The 25287-nt window shown below is 39.6% G+C and overlaps 1 protein-coding gene and 1 non-coding gene across 2 annotated transcripts in view; both read right to left on the bottom strand.

Annotated features, from left to right (window-relative positions):
- The window catches only part of COG5 (component of oligomeric golgi complex 5), a 291974-nt gene that overhangs the window by 155404 nt on the left and 111283 nt on the right, over window positions 1–25287 (bottom strand). The window contains exon 7 of the mRNA XM_075558542.1: window positions 9651–9781. Within this exon, the coding sequence (XP_075414657.1) occupies window positions 9651–9781 (131 nt within the window). The remainder of the gene's footprint in view (window positions 1–9650; window positions 9782–25287) is intronic.
- Window positions 7797–7903, bottom strand: LOC142457485 (U6 spliceosomal RNA). The gene has a single exon (XR_012786213.1). It is a non-coding gene; the product is annotated as a U6 spliceosomal RNA (small nuclear RNA).

The raw sequence follows: 25287 nt of genomic DNA on the forward strand, positions 1-25287 counted from the left end.
TCTTCCTAATTAAAATGTCATCATTTCACTGTGGGGGCTTGGTATCTATGGTGATGCAGGAACTAATCCAGATCAAAATCTCTATTACCTATTTTTGAAAGCTAGCTGTAGCTTGAAGTAATGGAGTCTGTTGCAATCCTGAAAAGATCATAAAGCCTCCTCTTTCTTTTTTTTTTTTTTTGGTTTCTGTCACTGAAAGGTTCATAAGGGTCAGTAGAAAACACAAACCCACACCCACCCCTCCCACCCCCCCCACACACACACACGCACACACGTGAAGAGAGGCAGAGCAATACAGCAATAATGGGAGAGCTGCAGGTAGCTTGCTACTTAACATGTGTACACCCAACCCATGTTTTTTCCAATTTCCTACAAAGTGAAAGGATGTTTTCTCTAACGTGGAGACATGAAATGCTTCACCTACAGACAGTCTCTAGATCATCACAGTCTTCTGATGTTTTGTAAAGGAGGCGGCAGGGCTCTTACTGGTAATATGTACAGCAGGGCTTTTGTGAGATCAGCAGTGCACTGGGATCGAAGTGGTTATGGAAGTTATGGCTCTGAAAGTGTAAATTTTTGTAATACTACAATAGAATCTTTGTAATACAACAAGGAAAAATAGAATGAGACTCAAAGTCATCTGCACTTCCAGAAAAATTTTGGTTTGAAAAAAGAATGCTAAAAAACAGGGGTACACTGGCTTTAAAAAGAATAACCAGTTATTGCCGACACTAGGAGTGGCCATGCAGCTGAAGGGACAGCACATCTGCAAAAGTTGCAACTGGGTGGCTCTTGATATAATTTACCTCCTCTAACCCTAAGTTGTTTTATTTAAAGCAATTAGAAAAATCCCCCTTACAGTTATAGCCTCAGATACTTTACTGAAGGCAATCCGTGAAATTTTTATAACCAGCTACATTGCTCAAAAGCACACAGGTTGGATGACGGTGACACCTCACAGAGGCTAGATAATGCTGAGTTTTCTCTTATTCACCTGACTGTTAGTGATTAAAAGCTAGGCCCCGCTATTAAGTTAGTAAACAAAGACATCCCAGGACTGGACAAAGACTTAACACACCTTATGGTTCTGGTCGCTTGCTCTTGGTCAACAGTTGTTTCCCATGGTTAACCTGACACCTGAGTTAATAAACAGCATCTCCTCTAGTGCCTCCCCCAAGCGGAGAGTCCAAAGCCAAAGGTATATAGAGATTCTCTATATATCCCGATTTCAAACAGAATGCCACAAAGACAGTCTGGTTTGCACTGCTGTGGTCTCCTTACTGGTACACCTTCGAAAGAAAAATTCTTTCTTCCTCGGAATCACAGTGCATACATTGGCTGCACCACTCCAAAGTAAAGTAGTTGCACTTCGCACAACACTCTCACTTAGAGCCTGCACGCAATAAACCAGGGAAAATAATGCCCACTTATTTACAGCAGACTCAAGTAGGTGACAACAATTTGATTTTTTAATGATCTTAATTTATTAGCCAACAGTCAAATCACCAAAGTGATTTATGATAATTAAGATGGATAATTTCTGATGTTCTCAAATATCATTGATTCAACACTTGGCAAAGATATTGCTGAACACTATTGTCTTGTACTATTTTAAGTTTTACAATGAACAGATATTGAAAGTGACAGCCATCAACTACTTATTCAACAAAAAAGAGTCAAGAGTTATGAGAAACAAACATAAATAACAAATGGATTAACTGTGAATGACAGCCTGTGATTTAAGTTGCTTATTAATATTAAGCTATTTGTGTAATGTTACATGAATGTGATAGCATTTCCAAATTAAAATAGCTCTGTCTATATTTACAATAAACATTAAGATCATATTTAAATATTTCAGTGATTAACAAATGGAAGAACACAATTTATCACAATAAAATGGTGATAACTTACAGCATCTATTTTAAGGGAAACTACGATGACTATTGAAGGCATGAAAAAAGGCCCTACAGGCGGAAGGTGAGTTGCCAGTCAGACTTGTGAGCAAGACTGTAGCCATTTTCACTTGAGTCAGCCATGTTTAAATATAATCTCTTTATTAATATATTTATCTTTGTCTGCTTTGTTTCCTAAGGGTTCAAACAAGCATTTGGAATCTTAATCCTTGAATCCTGCTTGGGGTTGACCTACTAGCCCAGGTGGGATAGTGGGTTACACATGAGTTGCAAACCCTCAAGGTCAGCAGTTTGAACTCACCAGTGATTCTTCAGGAGAAAGAGGAGGTGCTCTGCTCCCATAAAGATTTACAGCCTGGGAAACACACAGGGGCCATTCCACCCTGTCCTATAGGGTTGCTGTGAGTTGTAATAGATTCAATGGCCTGAGTTTGGGGTTTGATCGAACCGCTCCAACTTTCTTGGCCATTGTATAAGATTGATAAAGGACAGTGACCTGGAAAGTAGACATCAAGGTAATGAATCATAGGATTTTTTTTATGTATTCAATGAGCTGTTTTGTAGTCTTTTTTTAAAGCCAGTCATGTATTTTGAGAATTAGAGCCCATCTACATGTAATAATTAAATTAATATTGTTAGGGAAAAAAGTAAAAGTGTTGATTGGGAAAGGAAATGCATTAAACATCCATTGTGTTAGTCTGGGTACTTTAGAGAAACAAATTCACAGCAACTCATGTAATAAGAGAGTTTTATATAAAGGTTAAGTGAGCATCAAGAAAACATCCCAACCCAGTGCTGCCCAAGCCCGCAAGTCCAACATTAACCCATATGTCCAACACCAGTCCACAAAGTCCTCCTCCATCTCACAAAGCAGACACAATGACGCTGATTGCAGGAGAAAGCCAAGTCAATGAATGTGTAAACAACTCAGCGCTGGCAGGGGTCTCCACACAGCTGCTCCAGCACCCAGAGCTGCATCAGGATAGGTCCATGTGGCTTCTCTTTGGGGATGTCTTACAGGAAGTCAGCCTTGCCAGCTTAAGCAAGAAACTGGCTAAGGCAGCTGCACCTTGTCCAACCATCAGAATGCAAGAGACTCGAGAACTCGAAAGGTGAGGCCCACCGAGCCATTTTATCCCTCCACCCTTCAATTAATCCCACATGTGTTTATCGGCCAATCCACCCCTTGCCAACCTGGCACATGTACATAATTCTTTAGCTTCACAATTACAATTAAGTAACACCTACACCTTAACCCTATAATCCTGTAAAAATTTCCCCCCACCTATGAAAGTTTGTAAAGCCAACCACTTCATGTCTTTATCTCACCCAATTTTGGGTATCTGATTTATATACTGCCCACTTACATCAACCCAGTTCTCCAAGAAGACAATCATATTTTTCGACATGAAGAGTCTTCATTCCAGTTGGAACCTTGTGAAGTCTGCATCCATAAGCTAAGTCAAATCCAGACAGGCCATCCATAAAGTCGGCAACAATATGCACCAGTTCACAGGCTCAAAAATCTCCAGCTGGTCGGGTTCTGGTGAACTCAATGTGTGCTGCCTCACTCAGCCTCCACAGGGTGCCCATTGGTAGCCTTGCCTTTAGATCATGGGCTCTCACCAACTCAACAAGTCTAGCCCCCTTGAACTAAGTTATGAACCTTAGACCAGTCAACTGCTCTCATCTTCTCCTTTATTTCCTGTAAACCAAATCCACAGGTGTCTGTGGCCAAACTCAACCCGTCTCTTTATTGCTGGATTTCTCCCACTTCCACTCAACAAGTAGATCCAGGTGGTCACCTAGCAAGCATTTCAGCCAGCTCTCAGGCTCCCTTTAACATTCAGTCCCAGAGAGGAGTTTTCTTCATGGTTCCAGATTGTTTCCAGCTTCTGACAAAGACTACTACTGTTCCCTTAGTACTCCAAAGCAGTGGGTGGGGCATATATTTTCAAAGTTTTCTTTACAGGCATGTCCTAAACCCATATAAAGACCAAATTTTAATGGCTAAAGCAAATGGACTTACAAACTTTCTAATTTTCCTACTTTCCATATTTTCCCAGAAAACCAACCGAAGTAAATAGTGTGGCTTTATCTGACCTCTGTAGACAAAGAAGAAAAACTTCCATGAGGGTGAGGTCAAACAAACATCTACTCTCCATCTTATGATTTGTTTCTCCAGTACCCCACTCCCCAAGGTACCATAATGTGTTAGTCTGGGTACTTTAGAGAAACAAATCCACAGCAACTCATGTATAAGAGAGAGTTTTATATAAAGGTTAAGTGCGCATCAAGAAAACATCCCAACCCAGTGCTGCCCAAGCCCACAAGTCCAACATTAAGTCATTAACCCGTATGTCCAACACCAATCCACAAAGTCCTCCTCCATCTCACAAAGCAGATGCAATGACACCGACTGCAGGAGGAAAGCCTATCTGTGAATGTGTAAGCATCTCAACACTGACAGGGGTCTCCACAGGGCTGCTCCAGCACCCAGGGCTACATCGGGTAGGTCCATGCAGCTTCTCCTTAGGGATGTCTTGCAGGAAGTCAGCCTTGCAAGATGAAGCAGGGAACTGCTAAGGCAGCCGCACCCTGATGCAACCATCACAAAGCAAGAGACCTGGGAACTCGAAAGGCGAGGCTCACCCAGTCATTTATCTCTCTGCCCTTCAATTAATCCCACGTGCGTTTATCGGCCAGGTTGGCACTGTAAACTAACTACCTCATCCACTAAGCAGCTTCATTTTGCTCGGTGCTCCATTGGGTAGCATCCTATTATACCATTTTTCTCTTCCTCTGTTCCATTTAGTTATTAATTGGACTCTATGACTCCAGGGCATGGGTCTGGTTTGGGAGGGGAACAAAAGGAAAAGGACATACGTGAAAAACTCAAAGAAAGGCTGTGAGAAGAGAAAAGTGCACGGCATAAAACGCGCATCTTTAAACGCTGATGAGTGAATAACAAGGGAGAGGGTGAAAGTATCAATGAGAGAGAAAAACTCGTGAGAAAAGGATCTGAAACACAGGTGATGTGAAAGAGAGAAATCAAAGCACATCTGCTTGCAACACAATGGGGATTTGTGGCAAGACGAGAGGTTGATGGAAAGTAGAGAAAGTCTAAATTTAAGTCTAAAAAATTTAAACAGAAGCATGAATATTCTGTGGTATAGTGAGGGGGATAGTTTAGTTTAGTTACATAAATATATTTTTTGCTGTAAGAATTCCTTTTTTTTCACCACAAATTGATTTTCTCAAATAATTGTAGATGTAAAACCCTTAAACAAAATTAGGATTAACAGAAACTGTGGAGGAAGGGAGACAGCAATTGGTGTAAAATATGAAAATAATAATAATTTATCAAGTGGTCAAGGGGGTAGAAAGAAGAGCTGATACCAAGGGCTCAATAGAAAGTAAATGTCTAGAAAATAATGATGGCAACATATGTACAAATGTGCTTGATACAATGGATGTATGGATCGTTATAAAAGCTGTAAGAGCCCCAATAAAATGACCTTTTAATTAAACAAAATTAGCATTAACTGCTCAGTCTGATTCAAGAAGGGGAACAGCAGGCACTTCAGACCATGATTCTATTGCTTGCTGGCTGTGTAATCTTCAGCGAATTTCCTAACCTTTGTTTCCTTAACTATAAAGAGTGGATAATTATCTCTTTCTCACAGATTTGTTATAGTGATTAAGATAACAAATGTAAAGTGACTAACACAAAGCCTGGCAAAGAGCAGACATTCAGTAAAGGTTAGTTTCATTCTTAATTCCAACACTGCCTGCTGACACAACTGAACATCACCTCTGGCTGGTTGTAGTTCAAGAGGAGTAGAGACTAACAGCTGTCAAGCTCCCAAACACAGGGTCTTTTCACCAGAGCACCCTCTCTCCCAGAGAGCATTCTCTCCCTGATGTCATTACCTCTGCAAAGCAAGAAATGCTCGAAACCTAATTTTCAGACCATATCCCAGAGGATCCAGATCTGAAACAGACGGACATGCATGGCTAAGCCCATATATCAATTTACAGATGAGAAAGAGCAGTACAAACAGAATTGAACCAGAATATTGTTAATATTGGCTATAACTGCTAACATTTTCTCCCTTTAAGGAAAGATATATCGGAACCCAAATTATATTCAGAAGATAACTTTATATAAATTAATTCTAAATAAGAAAAATGAACTTAATAATCTTAATGGCCAATATCATCAAAGATGCTACAACTCTGAGCTTGACCGTCTTACAAAGAAACAGTGTTCTCATCCACTGAGGAGCATGCAAGGTTGCAGAACGAGTAGAGCCCCTGGGCTCTTGCTTTCTAAGATCCATGCAGAACATATCACAGCTACTGCTCAGACCCACTTTCATATTTATTCTTCCTTATCTTTCTAACTCACTCTTACTGCACCTTTCTAACTTCATCAGAGATAGGGTCGTGGCTAAATAACCACAACTTCCTACCTTAATGATATTTTGATTAATGTAAGAAAATCTGAATATATAATGAAACTATCAATATTTAAGGAATATTAAAAAGTTTGCCCGTTTTTTCATTTTAATACGAATTTCAGAAGTATATAAAGCAAAAAAAAAGTTGGCAATTAATGAAATGTACACAAAATAATAAAATGCACAATACTTACTAAAAGTAACTATTCTAGAAAACACTTTCTCATGGTAATGATACAAGAATACGAAAATTCACCCATTAAAGTAAGCATTTCTGTGTGGCCTGATAAAATGACCCATCTTTACTATAAACGTGTTGTAGTACTTCATTATTGCTTCCTTTGGGGGATGCCTTGGTCTAACTACCATATTAAAATGTTACAATGTATTGAATAAATAAAAATAAATGAGACACCACAGAAAATGGAATCTGCATATGTGGACAGATGCTGGGGAGCTGAATTGAAAACCACTTCTAAGAAGGCGCTGCTCTTCCTCCTTAATTCAGAGTAGAAAAACTGTTGAATAAAGTGTCTTTGCTACTCTTTATAAGATCTTAAAAGGGTGTCTTTTCTTATTTGATGTACAGAAGCACCTAATTATGGTGTATCCTCATCAGGAGATCTCCAGTTAAAATCTAAATGGCAGACTAAACGTGAGTGCTGGGAGTCAGGTCAGGGCCACCTCTGGGGGGGAGGGCAAGTGACTGTGAGTGGAGTGACCTCAGAAGTGTTGTAACGCAGCCTGTAGTGACGTTAACAAGTTTGGGGGAACATTCTGTTATCTTCAAATACCATTTTCTGTGAACTTTTGAAGCCCTCTTGTACTTGGTGGCAGTGATATTTCTTCTATATGTAAATTCCTGACTGTAATCACCTTTCAGTATATATACATGTATTCAAACAAACAGACAAACAAAACATTGCTTTCCATGAATATGACTCAGAGGCTCTGTGGGACAGAGTAGAACTGTTCCACAGGATTCCCCAGGCTATACATATTTACAAAAGCAGGTTGCCTCCTCTGTCTCCCAGAGGGCTGCTGAAGGTTTCGAACCACTGACCATTACGTTGATAGCTCAATGCTTAACCCATGACACCACCAAGGTTTTTCATGTATATACTACACTTTCAAGAGTTTATGTGAAAAAGTAACTGATGTTCAGTTATATTTTCAAGTTATAAAAGTTTATAATCATGTCAAATAAATACTTTCCTGATTTTTAGAATGTTTAAGGGTTAGTAATAACACTTTTACATAATAGAAAAGTACAAAACAAAATCTTTGGTTTAAATATATTTAAAAATCTAAATATTAATCACTGTATCTAGGTCCAACACAAATGGATAATACCTGATGGCACTGCAAATATCAAAGAACTATGAATAAACTCTGTCTTGTTTTTAAACTCTTTTTTTTTAATATGGAACGCTTCATGAATTTGCGTGTCATCCTTGTGCAGGGGTCATGCTAGTCTTCTCTGTATTGTTCCAATTTTAGTGTTTGTGCTGCCGAAGCGAGCACTACAAGAACTCTTTCAATAGATTAATACCTGAGAACATTTTCTACGTAAGTAAAATGAGCATCGGAGTTACCGTATATACCCGAGTGTAAGCCATCCCGAATATCAGCCGAGGCACCTAATTTTACCACAAAACTACACTAAAATGCTGAAAAACTTGGCTTATACATGGGTATATATGGTAACTTAGAAGAAATAATTAATGAATTTTAATTGTTTTAAATTACGGCATAGTGATTAAGGATACCAAACTCAGGGGGGAGTGGAAGGGAGGGGAAAAATGAGGAGCTGATACCAAGGGCTCAAGAAGAAAGCAAATGTTTTCAGAATGATGGCAACAAATGTACAAACGTGCTTGACACACGATGGATGGATGGATGGACGGATGGATGGATGGATGGATGGATGGATGGATGGATGGATGGATGGATGGATTGTGATAAGTTGTATGAGCCTCCAATAAAATGATTTTTTTAAAAAAAAGGATGCCAAACTCTGGAATTAACATACTAATGCTTTGGACCTTACCTATACCATTTACTAGCTGCAGGCTATGGACAAATTTAAACTCTCCATTTCCTCTTCTGCAAAAAGCAACAACCACAGTGCCAACTTTACTGAGCTGCGAAGCTTAAAGACAGTAAGTAGCAGGGTCTTGGGCAAACAAGCACACGTCAGGGGCATGCGGCTCTTCTAGCCAGGAGCTTTTCCTGCGTGGGTCTTGGTAAGAAGGCGGGGAAGATCTCTGTGCAATGAACCTTGTTGGTCCAGAAGACAGCTGTGACCTCAGAGGAGCAGCAGCAGAACCAGAAGGCAGGGCATGAAACAGAGTGGTGGGGCAAGTAAGGCTGAGTGCTTTCTGGCAGGAGGCTGGCTTATGAAGTGGGGTGCTACTGGGCATGCAATTGAGGGAGCTGGGTTTGCCCACCAAAGGAAGTGGAGTTGAAGGCCTTTCTGTTGCAGCTTCCTGGAGTAGGGTGCACCTGGGCACTTAATTCAGGGAGCTAGATTCACTGAAGGGCTTCAGGTTGAGAGTTACAGGGGAGTGGTGGCATGCCCTTTGGACATTGATTAGCAACCTTGAAAGAAGATGTCCTGATTGAACAACTGTATCCTCAGCATTTCTCACTAGCACTGTCACTGTTAGCTTCAATAAGCCCGCTAATCATGAATATTGTCTGTGAGTTCGATGTGGCTATTGCAGTGCATTATTTAAGTCAGTAGCTAGAAAAAATAGTGCTATGAATTACAGAACATATACTCAGAACAAATACTATCTACCTATTTATCTACATATATGCATCATATAAAATGTATTTCATATTACTGACAACATACATATCTCACTCACTCACTGCCATCGAGTCCATTCTGCCTTATATTGACTCTATAGATTGGAGTAGAACTACCCCTGTGGGTTTCTGAGACTAACTTTTAACAAGAGTAGAAAGCCCCATCTTTCTCCCTTGGAGCAACTGGTGGTTTTGAACTGCTGATCTTGAGGTTAGCATCCCAACCCATAATCCACTATGCTACCAGTGCACACTCAACTAATTTTAGTAGGATTAAATATATGTCGATTATAATCTTCTTTATATTTTGTACCCTATTCTCTAATTCAAATTATATAAATAGTTAGTACCTTAGCAATAAAGTTGGGACACATTAATTTTTAGAACTCAAGGTCAAATAAATATTCATTGGTAGTATGCCTTATTTTTCACATAAAAAAGGTATAGTTTGTAGTACCTGAGTTTCCACACCCTGCTCCAGTAGGCGCTTAGCTTGATTTTCCACTTCAAGCCGGGCTCTTCCAATAAAAAGTAGATCATTTTCTATTACTTCTATTCCAGAAAGATCGATTCCTTGAGATAGGTAATCTACCAAAAAAAAATGCATCCAGTAGATAAATATCAAGGTATCAAAATATCAGGTAAAACTTAATTTTAAAAATACTATATATTTTAAGTATCTGTTGAAAATAATATCCTTTCAAAAATCATTATTTAAGAAAAATATAGTTGCCCAAATACTTTATCTTTAATAAATAAAATTCTTTAGTTTGTGGAGTTCTTTAGTTCCAATAAAACAGAATAAGTATAGAAATCATGATTATCATAAATTCAAAGCAATGTCAACAGATTATATATAAACAGTGTTAACATGATTGATTATGTAGCGCAGTGGTTCTCAACCTTCATAATGCCACAGCCCTTTAACACAGTTCCTCATGTTGCGGTGAACCCAAACCATAAAATAATCTTGTTGCTACTTCAATACTATAATTTTGCTACTGTTATGAATTGGCCAACCCCTGTGAAAGGGTTGTTCAACCCCCAAAGGGGTCACGACCCCCAGATTGAGAACCACTAATGTAGATTAAGCTATAGCTACTTACACAGACTCTCCCACTATTATTGAAGAAAAATTTCAGAGAGGAATCAACTCTATTTACCTAATGACAATGTCCCTGTGTGGCAGTTTGCATTCAGCTATTATGTTAGTCCGGGTAGACAAGAGAAACAAATTCATAGGGTCTCAATAGATTTGTTTCTCTGGTATCCCACTCCCCGAACCATAATGTGAGAAACAATTCATAAACACACACATATATATAAGAATGATTGAATATTGAGAAAATGTCCCAGCCCAGTCCAGATCAAATCCATAAGTTCAATATTAGCCCATATATCTGATACCAATCTACAAAGTCCTCTTCAGACTCATGAAATACATGCAATGATGCTGAATGCAGGAACATCACAGGCTAGTGGGTTGAAAGTCTTGTGGATCCAGTGGTGTTGTAAGCATCTCAGCACTGGCAGGGTCTCTCTGGCTTTTCCTGCTCCAGAGGTCTAGCTGCATCAGGGTAGGTCAACGTGGCTTCTCCAGCTCCCAGGGCGTAGTGCCATGCGTCTTGTCAGTAGAGCGTCTCTCAGGGAGTGAGTCTTACCCGTAGAGAGTCTCCAAGGCAATAAGCAGAGAGCGAGAAGAGTCTCCCACCTCCAAGGAGGAAATACAGGAGTTCTCAGAATTCTCAAGAGAAGACCATGCCCACACAGAGGCCTCATGGGCTCTATCTTGATTGACAGGCTAGATTCCACCCCTTCACTCGTAATCTTCTCAAATTGACACCAGATTATGTAACTGCCACAGCTACTATGGAAAAGGGCAGCTCAAAGTCAACCAGTGGCACTCAGGAAGAAAGGCCTGGTTGTTTGCTTTCATAAAGATTACAGCCAAAGAAAACTCTATGGATTACCCAAGCCCCAATATTCTCAAAACAAACCATGGAGCTCAGTTCTATACCATAACAAGTGAGGTCCCCACGAGTCTGAACCAACTCAACAGCAGTATTTTTCTATAGAATTATATGCACAAGGCTGCAGTGGGAAATATGGAAACATAGTTACCACATAGTAATTGTATTTACATGTTTAGAATGTGATTTACTTATTTGTTTAATCAGACACATATCTAAAGTTACTAAAATGCTAGGAAAGAATATCAAACTTTAATCAAGCAGCTTAGAAAGAGTTCCAAAAAAATAAAATTGATTTAGGCAGAAGATGACTTAGTTTCCAGTTTATGAAATATTAGATGTCTTTTTCTTTATCATATTCTTTAAATTACAACTCATTTTAAAATATTTTTATTAAAATATATCTCCACCACTTATATATTATCACATTTACTTACGCTTAAGGTTGCAACATTCTCAACAAAATCAAATCAAACCAATTGCCATGGAGTGGATTCTAGGGCATGCCAACCCCTTGTGTGTCAGCGCTGAACTGTGTTCCACAGGGTTCCTGATGTGTGATTTATCAGAAGTGGAGCACTAAGCCTTTCTTTCAAGTAGACTTGATCCACCAACATTCTGGTTAGTAGCTGAGCACACCAAATATTTGTACTGCCCAGAAACTCCTACAGTGTACCCCTAGGTCACAGGACGTTGAAAACCTCCAACAGTACAATGGTGAGCTGGACACTTGCTGTTAGTTGTGAGTTGCCACTGAGTTGCTTTCAACTAATGGTCACATGCCAGTATTGAAATATATGTTAGCTCAACACTATCCAATCATTTCTATGTAAGAGGACAAAATGAAATAATTTAACAGCTAAATAATGGTGACTGCTAGTTCCACTCCTATCATGTGCAAATTTTTGTTTTTGTATCTTCAATATGTATATTCTTTTTTTAAATACTTTTATTGAGGGCTCTTACATTTCTTATCATAATCCGTACATTCCTCCAATATAACAAGCACATTTACACATATGCCGCCATCATCATTTTCAAAGCCTTCTCTTCCCACTTGAGGCCCTGATATCAGCTCCCCATTTCTTCCCCCACCCTCCCCTGCCCATCCTCCCTCACAAACCCTTGATAAGTTATAGATTATTTTTCCCATATCTTACATCGTCCTACGTCACCCCTCACCCACTTTTCTGTTATTCATCCCCCTGGGAGGGGGTTCTAGTTTGATCCATGTGATTGATTCCCTCTTTCTCCCACCACCCTTCCCTAATTGAATATGTATATTCTAAAGAGGCAGCTTATCACAGTGAAATCCTGATCTGGTCTCTATCATTTTTGGTTTGCTCTCCAGAACACCATGTAAATGGAATTCTATAATGTATAAAATGTTGAAACTGGCTTCTTTCACTCAGCATAATATCTTTCAGAATTACCATGTGTTGGTATAAATCTGTTTTTATTACTGAATACTTCTCTATTGTATGGATTTACAACATATTTATCGTTTGCCTTGAGAAAATTGAGTTGCTTCACGTTTTTCACAGTTATAAGAAGAATTGCTATAAACATTCATGTACAAATTTTTGTGTGAAGATAAATTTATTTTCCTTGGGAAAATACCTAGGAGTGGGATTCCTGGGTCCCATAAATAATGTGTGTTTAGTCAGTCCCACTGGTTGCTCTGCGTGCTTGTCAGCACTGACAACTGTTGGTTCTTCTTTTGATTGTTGAGGCCCTTTGGTTTTTCTTGTTTTTCCACATGGATAGTCATCAAAGCAAGGTTAGCAACCTTCTTTTTATGCTCATAAAAGAGTAGGGTTTATTTCTTGGCCGAGGTAAAATAGTCTCCTGATTGGAGGGCATAAAGTACAGGGATGTGGGATCTAGCCACACAAACAGGTCCTTAGGAGCAGCATGTGCAATATTGGAATCAAGAGCAAGAGAGAGTGAATATATTTCCCAACAGGGTTTTATATATATATATATATATATATATATATATATATATATATATATATATATATATATATATATATATATAACTATATAGAGAGTTATATTTATATATATAGTTATATGTATGAGTATATGAGACTTGCAAGCCTCCAGCAGGTACATACAAAATAGAATGGGCAGCGGCTGACAGGTACTTGGATGGCCCCTGAGCTCACCAGGAACACCCTATGGTAAGTATCAAAATGCATCAAGGGGAATCTCCTTGACTTGAGCAGAAGGATGCAAGAATCTGATTGCTTTTACAGATAGGTATTCTCCATAGTGAGTGCCCAGGTGCTTGGAGGAGATATGGAAGTCACCTACTAACCACAAATACAACTTAATATTACCACTGTTTTAAATATTTTTAAGATAATAAAACAATATGTTTTTACTGATGGATTAGCATGAGTTTTTAAATAAGGTGAGATAAGTACTGTTACTATTTCCTCTTGAGGGTTCATAATTTTGTACCATTAATATAGTTTTTCTTAAGTCATTTTATATTAATATTCATTGTTTATCAATCACATTTACTAAGACTATCCTCTCAGTATGTTGAATTAAATTTTTTATTATTAATTTTTTTCTTCTTCTTGAGGCCACTCTCAAAAGAAGACCATGTACATATATTATCTAAAATGTTCCACATTTGCAATGGAATGCTTATTCCAGCTATTACACAAGAGACATTTCACAATGATCATGCCATTTGTAATCTTGTTTAATGAAAACTGTAAAAGTAAGATGAAAAAGAGACTGAAGAAAATATTTACAGTAAATGATAAAAGTATTGTTACTAAAGCATGAAGAATTTATAGTTCCTAATGAGTAAATTTATAGTTCCTAATAGTAAATAACCCAAATATGTTTTAGAGTTCACAGTTTATAATAAGGTAATGTTTGAAAATCAAATAAACATTTCTAACCTATGAAACTAAACTTTAAGCAAACTGAAATAACAATGAATTGAAATGCCTATAAAGTCTGTTTGGGGAAAATAAATAAACTTTAAGCATTAAGTAAACTCTACTGGGTTATATATAGTACCAGAGGATGAGCCACTCTGGTTGGAGGACACTTGAAATGTGCGTGAGGAGGAGCTGATTTCTCAGAGTGGAACTCACAGGGTGCTGTGAGCGGCTGAAACCTGTAGCAGTGGAGCCTTTGGGAGCTTCATTTGCTGCTGGGGAAGGACTCAAGGTAAAGAGAAACACCTGAAAAAACCTGCTAATGATCAAAACTTGGAATGTACAAAGTATAAATCTAGGAATAAGGGAAGTGTCAAATATGAAATGGAACACATAAAGATCAATGTCCTAGGTGTTAGTGAGCTGAAATGGACCAGTGTTGGGATTTTTAATCAGAAAATCATGATTTACTATGCTGGGAAAAGTACAATCAAGAGGAATGACAAGCCATTCATTGTCAAAAAGGACAGCACAAAATCAATCATGATGTACAATGCTGTGATATGATCTATCTATCTGCCTTGCAGGAAATCCAATCAATACATCTATTATTCAAATTATGCACCAACCACAAGAGCTAGTGTTAAAGAAAGTGAATAGTTCTACCAATGACTTTGGCCAGAAATTGGTCAAATATGTTGTGAAGATGCATTGATAATTACTGGATATTAGAATGCAAAAGTTGGACAGAAAGAGGTAGGAATAGTAGCTGAGGGAGAAGGATGGTAGGTTGGAAAGGGGGAAAATAAAAGAAAAATGTGGATTTGGTGGTAAAATCAAAAACAAGATATTGCATGATAGAAATTTGCAAGACCAACAACTTGTTCATAGCAAAGACACAAAAGGTGACTATACACATGGACTTCTCCAGACGGAATCCACAGAAATCAAACTACATCTGTGGGAAGTGACACTGGAGAAGCTCAAAATCAGCAGCTAAAACCAGATCAGGGGCTGACTGTGGAACAGACCGTCAATTGCTTATACGTAAGGTGCAGGATAAAGCTGAAGAAAATCAAAACAAGTCCATGAGAATCGAACTAGGGCCATGAATCTGTCCCATGTGAATTTTGAGATCATCTCAATAACAGATGTGACACACTGAATATTTATGACAGAAGATCCGATAAGCTGTGGAAGGACATCAAGACCATCAATCGTGAAGAAATCAAACGGTCATTAAAAAGACAAGAGACATCAAGGGTAAGGTTGCTTAGAGAAGAGGTATACTGTAGCCCAGGTGGCGACGAAGCATGGTAGTAGGGCAGGAGGAAAGTCAAGGGAGATGGAGGAAAGAGCTAGAAGTCAAAGGGCATTCATGGAGGTCTAGACAAAGACATGTACATGCAAATATATATAGGAGGATGGGGAAATAGATCTATGTGTCTATATTTATAGGTCAAGTATTAAGGTGGTGGAAGGACCTTGGGCCTCTACTCAAACACTCCCTCAATGCATGAATACCTTCTTTTATTAAATTGGAACTCTATGATGCTCACTCTCCCGACACAACAGCTGGAGCCAAAGTGGGTGAACAAGTAAATGTGGTGAAGAAAGCTGATGGTGCCCGGCTATCAAGAGATAGTGACTGGGGTCTTAAAGGCTTGAAGATAAACAAGCGGCCATCTAGCTCAGAAGCAACAAAGTCTACATGTAAGAACACACCAGCCTGTGTGATCAAGTGGTCCCAAAGGGATCAGTTACCAGGCATCAAAGAACAAAAAATCATATCACTGACTGCACACTTCCATGATAGGATCGCTGAAGACAAATGGGTGCATAAGCAAATGTGGTGAAGAAAGCTGATGGTGCCCGGCTATCAAAAGAGATAGTGTCTGGGGTCTTAAAGGCTTGAAGGTGAACAAGTGGCCATCTAGCTCAGAAGCAAAAAAGCCCACATGGAAGAAGCACACCAGCCAGTGCGATCACAAGGTGCCAAGGGACCAGGTATAAGGCATCATGCAAAAAAAAAAGATGTAAGTGTGTGTATGCATGTGTATATATGTATATATATACACCATATTAAATGAAGGGGGAAGTGCAGAGTGGAGACCCAAGGCCCAAGTGTCGGCCAATGGAGATCCCCTCATAGAGGGGTTTAGGAGAGGAGATGGGTTAATTAGGGTGTGAGGTAGTACCAATGAAGAACACAGCTTTCCCCCAAATCCTGGATGCTTCCTCCCCCCAACTACCGTGATCCGAATTCTAGCTTGCAGGGCTGGATAGGACAGAGGCTGTACACTGGTACATGAGTGCTGGAGGTACAGGGAATCCAGGGTAGATGATACCTTCAGGACCAAGGGTGTGAGGGACGATGCTGGGAGAGTGGAGGGTGAGTGGGTTGGAAAGGGGGAACTGATTACAAGGATCCACATGTGACCTCTTCCCTGGGAGAGGGACAGCAGATAAGGGGGGAAGGGAGACTCCGGATAGGGCAAGATATGACAAAATAACGAGGTATAAATTACCAAGGGCACATGAGGGAGGGGGGAAAGGGGAGGGAGGGAAAAAAAAAAGAGGACCTGATGCAAGGGGCTTAAGTGGAGAGCAAATGCCTTGAGAATGATTGGGGCAGGGAATGTATGGATGTGCTTTATACAATTGATGTGTGTATATGTATGGATGGTGATAAGAGTTGTATGAGTCCCTAATAAAATGTAAAAAAAAGAAAAGAAAAAAAAAGACAAGAGAGATTTAAAAGATCAAACTGGATGTCAGAAGACTCTCAAACTTGCTCTTTAATAGAGTAGGTACGGAAAATAGAAGAAAGCACAGGAATTGTGAGGATTCTGCTGTACAAAGGGTCACTATGGGCTGGAAGCGACTGAATGGTACCTAACAACAGACAGGTACATCACTACACAGGCAAAGTTCAAGAGGAAAAAATCTTGAACTAGAAATGAGAGCACCTGAACTTTAATTCTATACATTAATTCCATGACCTGGCAAAAACAAAAAACCACTTGGTAAAATTCTAAAAATGAAGATTCTAAAACTTGTGATACATATCTTACAAGGCTGTACAGAACAAATGAGAGAGACACGTGAAAAATATTTGCAAACCATAAAGAGCTACAGATAAGTAAATTACCATTTCCCCCTCCTTGTTATCCACTGCTCTTTTGATTGGGAGAAAAGGCTCAAGAACAAATAGATATTCTTAGAGTTCAGTATTACAAAAATCTTTACTTTTTTAACCAAGCCTTAATTTATATGCAGTTTAAACTATGCACAGAAAAGCCCGAGGCTATAAACTTCTGTGGTTAAATCATTGTATTTCAAGTCAGTAGCACTTCTCGGGCCTGCTGGGTCTTGCTGGTTCTTCAAAGGTCTGGGAGAATTTGGCATCAAAAGCCTTCAGGCCTGCCCAGCGCACCCCGCCTTTTCTCATTATAAGAGAGAAAAAGCAACCTTACTATTAAAAAAAAAAAATCCAAGCACCTTTCCTAAATCCTATTTTCTGTCTATTCCAGCTATAATCCATCTCTACCCACCCGCAAATTGCCCAGGGACAAAAGAAAGAGTGTCTTTTCCATCTGTTCCTGTAGGCAAAATTTCTCCTGACTTTCTAACTACGTTATATATGAGCGTGTAAACTCTGGAATTTTACAAAACCTCCTGTCTCCAAGAAGATAGCTTGATCCCTTATTCCAGTGTTTAGTGGCTAACTTCCCATTAGTACTTAGTATGAAGACTAAGGAAACCATAAAATGTACATTGGAATGGTATAGTAACCAGCTCTCACTGGATTAAACCAGTTATTTGGCTATTTTCTGATATCAAAGTTTCAAAGAAGAAAAAAATCCTAGTGTACACAAAACTAAATTAATACTGATTTTAAACAAGTCTAAGGCTTAAGAATACGTTCAGAGAAATCTTATATTTTTAGCAAAGTTGAAGTAATAGGGAGTGGATTCAGCCTCGACCTAAACAAATCAAACAGTCCCAATATATGAAACCTACATTGGACATTAGGCAACTCAGGATAGCAATCTCTGTGACATGGAAAACAAATCAGGATAACCCTATGACTATCCCAACTCCCTATCTAGAGAAAGATTCTTGGAGAGGTCAAAGAAAAGGAAATCCTGGAACACGCAGCAGTGTCCTTGAAAGGAAGAGACAGAGCTGAGAGTCCTTGTAGTCAAGGCAGTCAAAGTTCACAAAAACTCCATCTTCAAAGTTCAAATGAGTTGTGCTCAACAGGAATAAGAGGAAGCCCCTCAAAAGAATTAGGAGGAACAGTGACCAGTGATCAGAGAGAACCAGAAAGATGATGGGACTTTAAGAAGTTCCTGTAAAAATGGAATTAAAAGTGTGGAAATCTGACCTCTTCTGGCTTCCCTACTGCCACAAGGCAGATGTCAGACATATCTCCACCCCATCCTTCTTTTACTCTATTCTGCATCACCTATACCTCCTATGACACTACACTTTGCTACTGAGTGCAATAACTGTTACAATGGTCACACGGAACTCACAGACAAAACTCAAGATTAAAGGAATGTATTAGGGAAGTTCCCACAGGTCACGCTCTGTAAACAGTAAGGATACAATCACTGGTCCACAGCAACATCTCCCCACAGCCAACAGCCAAGCCTTGCCTCAGTCCTCAGACTTTCAGCCTTATTGTCCTTTGGCCTCTGTCTCCATGGGCCATGAAGTCAGCCTGTCACTCTGTGTGTACATTAGAGAAACAAATCCACAGAAACTCCTATGTATAAGAGAGAGTTTTATATGAAGGGTAAGTGCACATCAAGAAAACATCCCAACCCAGTGCTGCCCAAGCCCATAAGCCCAACATTAACCCATATGTCTAACACCAATCTACAAAGTCCTCCTCCATCTCAGAAAAAACACACACAATGATGCTGACTGTAAGAGGAAAGCCAAATCAGTGAACGTGTAAGCATCTCAGCACTAGCAGGGGTCGCCACATGGCTGCTCCAGCACCCAGTGCTGCATCAGAGTAGGTTCATGTGGCTTCTCCTCAGGGATGACTTGCAGGAAGTGAGCCTTGCCAGCTAAAGCAGGGAACTGGCTAAGGCAGCTGCACCCTGGTCCGACCATCAGACAGCAAGAGTGGAGCCATTTATCCCTCCGCCCTCCAATTAACCCCACATGTGTTTATCGACCAGGTTGGCACAATAAACTTTAATTATCTCACTCGGCTTCACAGTCAAAAAGTCCTGTGTTCTATTTCATGGACTCCTAGCCTCAGCCTCTGGGCTTTGCCTCCATCGCTTAATAGAAAGAGAAAGCCCTCAAGTGGGGTCCATTGGTGGCTGGCCTTCCTTTATCATCCTGGGATTTCTCTCTGTGTGTTTCTGAGATGGCTCTTATACACAGATGAATGGTTTAAATGGAGGTATGATTGTCTTTCAGTCTACCATACCCCCAAGCAAACAAATGGTGATGATTTAACCCCACCTACTGATGTTGGTGTTGAGTACTGATGAGTAAGCTCTGACCCATAGGAGCCGCATGTACAACAGAGCGAACCACTGCCTGGTGCTGCACCATTCTCACAAATGTGCCAGTCCACCTTGTGAAGGGTCTTCCCGTAATCCTGCCCATTGGCACTGGAGAGAACTCCCTCCAAAAGAGGATTCTAGCCACAGGCACAGAGGCTAGAATTTATAATACATTACAAAAGGGATTATGGCTAGAAGGACCATATTAAGTAATTGAATACTTGTACATCGCCAAAAACAGTAAAATATTCCCACAAACTTTTCGAAGTTTTCTTGTATGTCTACTGTGGACAACTGCCACTGAAATTTTTTGAAGAAAAAAAAAGAATTTTTGAAGAAATAGCCCAAATTTTTATAAATGTTATGAACAAAATAAACACACTTACATGAAAAGCTCTACAAACTTGCAGAATGAGAACACCTCATTATCAAATTAATTAAAAGCAGCAATAAAAATAAAATTTTAAAAGAAACCAGATACATGGATACCAGAAAAATCCCAGAACGCAGATAAGCTAATTAACCACAAAGTCCCAAGGAGATCATGCTCTTCGTAATCAATGAATCAGACTGAGAGTGAACTAGCAGGACAGAACTTCCTTGACAGAATCCACCCACTCTACCACAATGGACACCACAAAACAACACCAACGTCCACAAAGCGTGCCTTCTATTCTCCACCAGGACCTAGAACTTCAATGACTGTGTCATGGAGAACTGACTTCCCTCCAGGCCATGCCTTGCAGTTATTTACAATGACATCTACAAGATAGGAGTTCTGATAGATGCCACAGCATGCTGGAACCTTGAAAATATTAAGCCAAACGAAATGAGACCACAAAAGAACAAATGTTATAATAATCTCACGTATGTGAAAGCTGTAGAATAGGCACATACGCAGAGAGAAATGGTTATCAGGGAGGAACTGCAAGGAGCGGAGGAGGAGGGTTGTGGTGGAAGGGGTATTGAGTTTGTGTTGGAGAGCTTTAAGAATCTTAACTGGGACTAAATAGTGATGATTGCATAGCATTGTGAATGCAACTGATGTCACTGAACTGTATGTTTAAAATGGAAACATTTTAATTATATATACTATTTATAGAACAATCCATACAGAGTAGGGAGCTAAGAAGAATGCGGGAGGACCTAACCCAGTGGTTCTCAACCTTCCTACGCTGTGACCCTTTAATACAGTTCCTCATGTTGTGGGGACCCCCAAGCATAAGATTATTTTCATTGCTACTTTCATAACTGTGCTTTTGCTACTGTTATGTATTAGGCGACCCCTGTGAAAGGGTCATTTGACCCCCCCCAAAGGGGTCACGACCCACAGGCTGAGAACCGCTGGCCTAACCTATCACGTGTTTCATGGCAAATAAGAGATCAAAGGTTAAGACTAGGCCTTTCCTAAACAAGCAGTCCTGAGTTATGAATGCACCATGTATGGGCAACTACTTGCCCTATGATGTTATGCAACGCCCTCCTTTTTTAAAAAACACTTTATTGGGGGGCTCTTAAAAATCTTATAACAATCCATCATTTCATGGTATTAAGCACTTGTACATATGCTGCCATCAACATTTCCAAAACAATTTCTTTCTCCTTGAGTCCTTGGTGTCAGCTCTTTTGTTCCCCCTGCTTTCCTCACCCTCCCACTCTCGTGAAACCTTAATATATAATTATTGTTCTTTCATTTCTTTTTGTTGTTGTTCTTTCATTTCTTATACTGTCTGCGGTGTCCCTTAACCCACCTTTCTGTTCTTTGTCCCCTTGTTGGGGGGAGAGGTTATATATCCAACCTTGTGATGAATTCTCCCTTTCTCTCTGTCCCTTCCCACCATCCCCCTACACTCACAATAGCACAACTCCCCCTAGTGCTATTATGAGGGTTTTATCTCCCCTGAATTCCATGTGTTCAGAGCTCTTATCTGTAGCAATGTGTGCACTCTGGTCTAGCCAGATCTGTAAGGTACAACTGAGTCATGGTAGTAGGGGAGGAGCATTCAGGAACTAGAGGAATGATATGTGTTTGGTTGGTGCTTACTACACTCTGGTTGAATCGTCCCTTCCTTGTAACCCTTCTATGGGAGGATGTCTAACTGCCTACACATGGGCTTTGGGTCTCAACTCCTACTCTCCCCTTTTACAGTGATTTAGTTGTTTGTTTTGGATCTTTTGATACCTGATCCTGCAACACCTCATGATCACAGAGGCTGGTGTGTTTCTTCCACGTGGGCTTTGTTGCTTGCCTGCTATATGCCTGCTTGTTTAATTTCAAGCCTTTAAAACCCTGAGATGGTACATCTTTTGATAGCCAGGTACCATCTGCTTTCTTCACCACATTTGCTTATGTACCCATTTTGTCTTCAGTGATCATGTCAGGAGGGTGAGTATCCAAGAGTGCCAGGCTATTAGAACAAAGTGTTCTTATGCTAAGGGAGGTCTTGAGTAGAAACCCCCAAAATCCATCTATCTTAATACTTAACATATATCTATATATACATTAGCCTCTAGCCCTTTCATTATAAATTAATATATTTACATATATACATGCCTATAGCTATACATCTATAAACAGTTTTTGCCTCCTACTTCTTTCCTCTATTTCCTTCCACCTTCTTCCTATCCCACTATCATGCTCACCCTCTATTTGATTCTCAGTAATAGTAATTCCTCTCAGCTACACTGCACTTGATCAAACCCCAACAAGCATTATATGCCCTCCTCACTATCAATTTTAGATTTCCCTTATATCTGAGTTTGTTGGCTCACCACTCCCCCTTCCCACCCCCTCCTCTCCCATGTGTCCCAATGTTTTCTCCTCGAGATGGTTCATCCTGCCTATCTCATACAGATAGACATAGGCAATGCCCTCCTTTTAAAATGATTGAACTGACTCCTAAAAAAAAACCCAAACTCACTGGCCTCTAGTTGATTCTGGCTCATCGTTACCCTACAGACCAGAGTAGAACTGCCCCCTAGAGTTTCCAAGACTGTAAATCTTCACAGAACAGACACTGCATCTTTCGCCTATGAAGTTGCTGATAAGTTCAAACCTCCAACCTTTGGGTTGGCAGCCACCCCCCTTTAACCACCGGGCCACCAGGGATCCTTTATCTTAGTCTTAGGGAGACCCACATGTACCTAATCCAATTCACCACAAATTCCACTTAAAAACACAAAAGGGAATTGATTATGATCCTTGATCATTCTTTCCCTCTCTTATCTTTTAGAGCTCTTCATTAATTTACTTCATGTTACTCCCTGTGAGAGCACTGCATTCAAAAAGCATTTCATAATTTGAGAGTAAAGGATTATTTTAAAATAAAATGTACTCTTCCATTCTTGTATTCACTTTTTCCAATCTTCAGTAAACCTCCAATTTAGACCTGAAGCTATAGACCAAATGAGTTCATTGAGAACTGAAGTCAATGAAGGTTCCACATGCAGAGCAGGTGCAGGATGAGGCATTTAATCTTCAAGGCAACAGTATCTGGCATGTGACCAACAAGTTCCCCATCCTCTCTCAGCTTAAGAACTCTTAGAGCTACTGAATAACAATTTTCACAATGAATGAAGTATGCTTATAAAGAGGAGTTAGGAAATGTGGGGGGAAACACTTGTGCTTGAAGCACAGACATATTTCACTGCTAGCACTTCCTATCTGTCAGTAATTAGAAGAAAATATTCAAGTATTAATGCATGACAAGGTACCCTGGGGGGTTGTAGGTTAGGTGTCAGGCTGATGACATCAAAGTTAGTAGTTAGTAGTCCTACCATAGAAGAAAGATGAGGCTGCCTGTTCCCATAAAGATTTATCATTTCCCAGAGGAATCCAAAACAGATGAGCCCTCAGGACTGATAATGAGAGTAGTCATGCCAGGAGGGGAAAGGAAAGGTGGAGGAGAAAGGGGAAACAGATCACAATTATCTACATATAACCCCCTCCCAGGGGGATAGACAATAGAAAAGTGGGTGAAGGGAGACATCGGTCAGTGTAAGACATGAAAAAAATTTATAAATTATCAAGGGTTCAAGGGGGACGGGAGACAGAAAAAAGAAGCTGATACCAAGAGCTCAAGTAGAAAGAAAACGTTTTGAAAATGATGATGGCAACATATGTACAAATGTGCTTGACACAATAGATGTATGTATGGACTGTGATAAGAGATGTACAAGCCCCCAATAAAATGATTTTTTAAAAAAAGATTTATCATTTCCAAAACCCTACATATGGTTGTTAGACTCAGAATTGAGTCAATGATAGTGGATTTGCGATATTTTTTATAATGCATGGTGAACCAATTATTTAATGAAAGATACAAAGTACTAGAATATTACTAAGAGTACTACTTAAGAATTTCACCTAAAATACTTTTGTATGCCTCTTAGTATAATGAATCTTTATGAAGCAAACAATTTTTGGCTAAAGTTTCAAATGGATTAAAATAACTATGATCTTAGAAGCATTCTGATGATATAATGTAAATGTGGTTAAAGTTTAGAGTGAGTGGAATGTTTCTAATTTAAAAGTCCTAAACTAGCCTTCCAATGATTTCACAATATTTTAAGTGAGTAGATAACACACTAAAACTTGACCACACTGGAGACAATTGGACATCTCCTCACAGAAGGGTCACAAGAAGAGACGAGCCAGCCAGGGTACAGCAGACACTAAGGAAACACAATATTCCTCTAGTTCTTTAATGCTTCCTCCACACCACTATCATGACCTCAATTCTATCTTACAAATCTGTCAAGACTAGAGTATGTACACTGCTACAGATAAGAGCTCTCGACACACAGAAACCAGGACAGATAAACCCCTCAGGACCAATACTGAAGTAGGGGAAGGTGTGAGGAGAAGGGGGAAAAGGGGGGAACAGATCACCATGCCCTACAACAACCCCCCTCCCCACCAGGGGGGGCAACAACAGAAATATGGATGGGGGGAGACAGTGGATGGTATAAAATATGAAAATAAAAATAATTAATAAATTATCAAGGTTTCACAGGATGGGAGGGTGGGGAAGGTAGGGGGGAAAAGAGGAGCTGATACCAAGGTCTCAAATAGAAAGAAAATGTTTTGGAAATGATGATGACAACATATGTACAAATATGCTTGATACAATTGATATGTAGGTTGTTATAAGAGCTGTAAGAAGCCCCAATAAATGATTTATTAAAAAGTTTTTAAACTTGACCATATGATACACATTATATACAAATACATACATATTTTTTCTCATTTAAAAAGTTATAAATATGCTAAACTTTTCATATGATTTGATAATTTTAGTTTTTTAAATAGTTTTATCCTGCTATGAACATTCATGTACAATTGTTTTGTATGTGTGAACATATCTCTTTATTTCCCGTGAGTATACACCTAGGAGTGAAAAACTGCTGGCCACATGACAATTCTCTGGGCATGCCCTTTCCAGGTGCAGCCACGTGGTTTCCCAAAGTGGCAGCACCATTTTACATTCCCACCAACTACGCACAGAGCTCCTTCGAGAGTGCCAAGCAGGCAGACCCCAGCTGCAAGTTTGGTAGTCTGAACGGCACTCACACTTTCACCGGCTGGTTCCCTCTCTCTTGTATTCAATACTTCACAGCGGTCACTCTCAGAACTCAGAGAATGCTACACTTATGATTATAGGTGTATTATAGCAGAAAGCTGC

The sequence above is a fragment of the Tenrec ecaudatus genome, chromosome 9 (assembly GCF_050624435.1).
Source record: "Tenrec ecaudatus isolate mTenEca1 chromosome 9, mTenEca1.hap1, whole genome shotgun sequence".
Taxonomy (NCBI): Eukaryota; Metazoa; Chordata; class Mammalia; order Afrosoricida; family Tenrecidae; genus Tenrec; species Tenrec ecaudatus.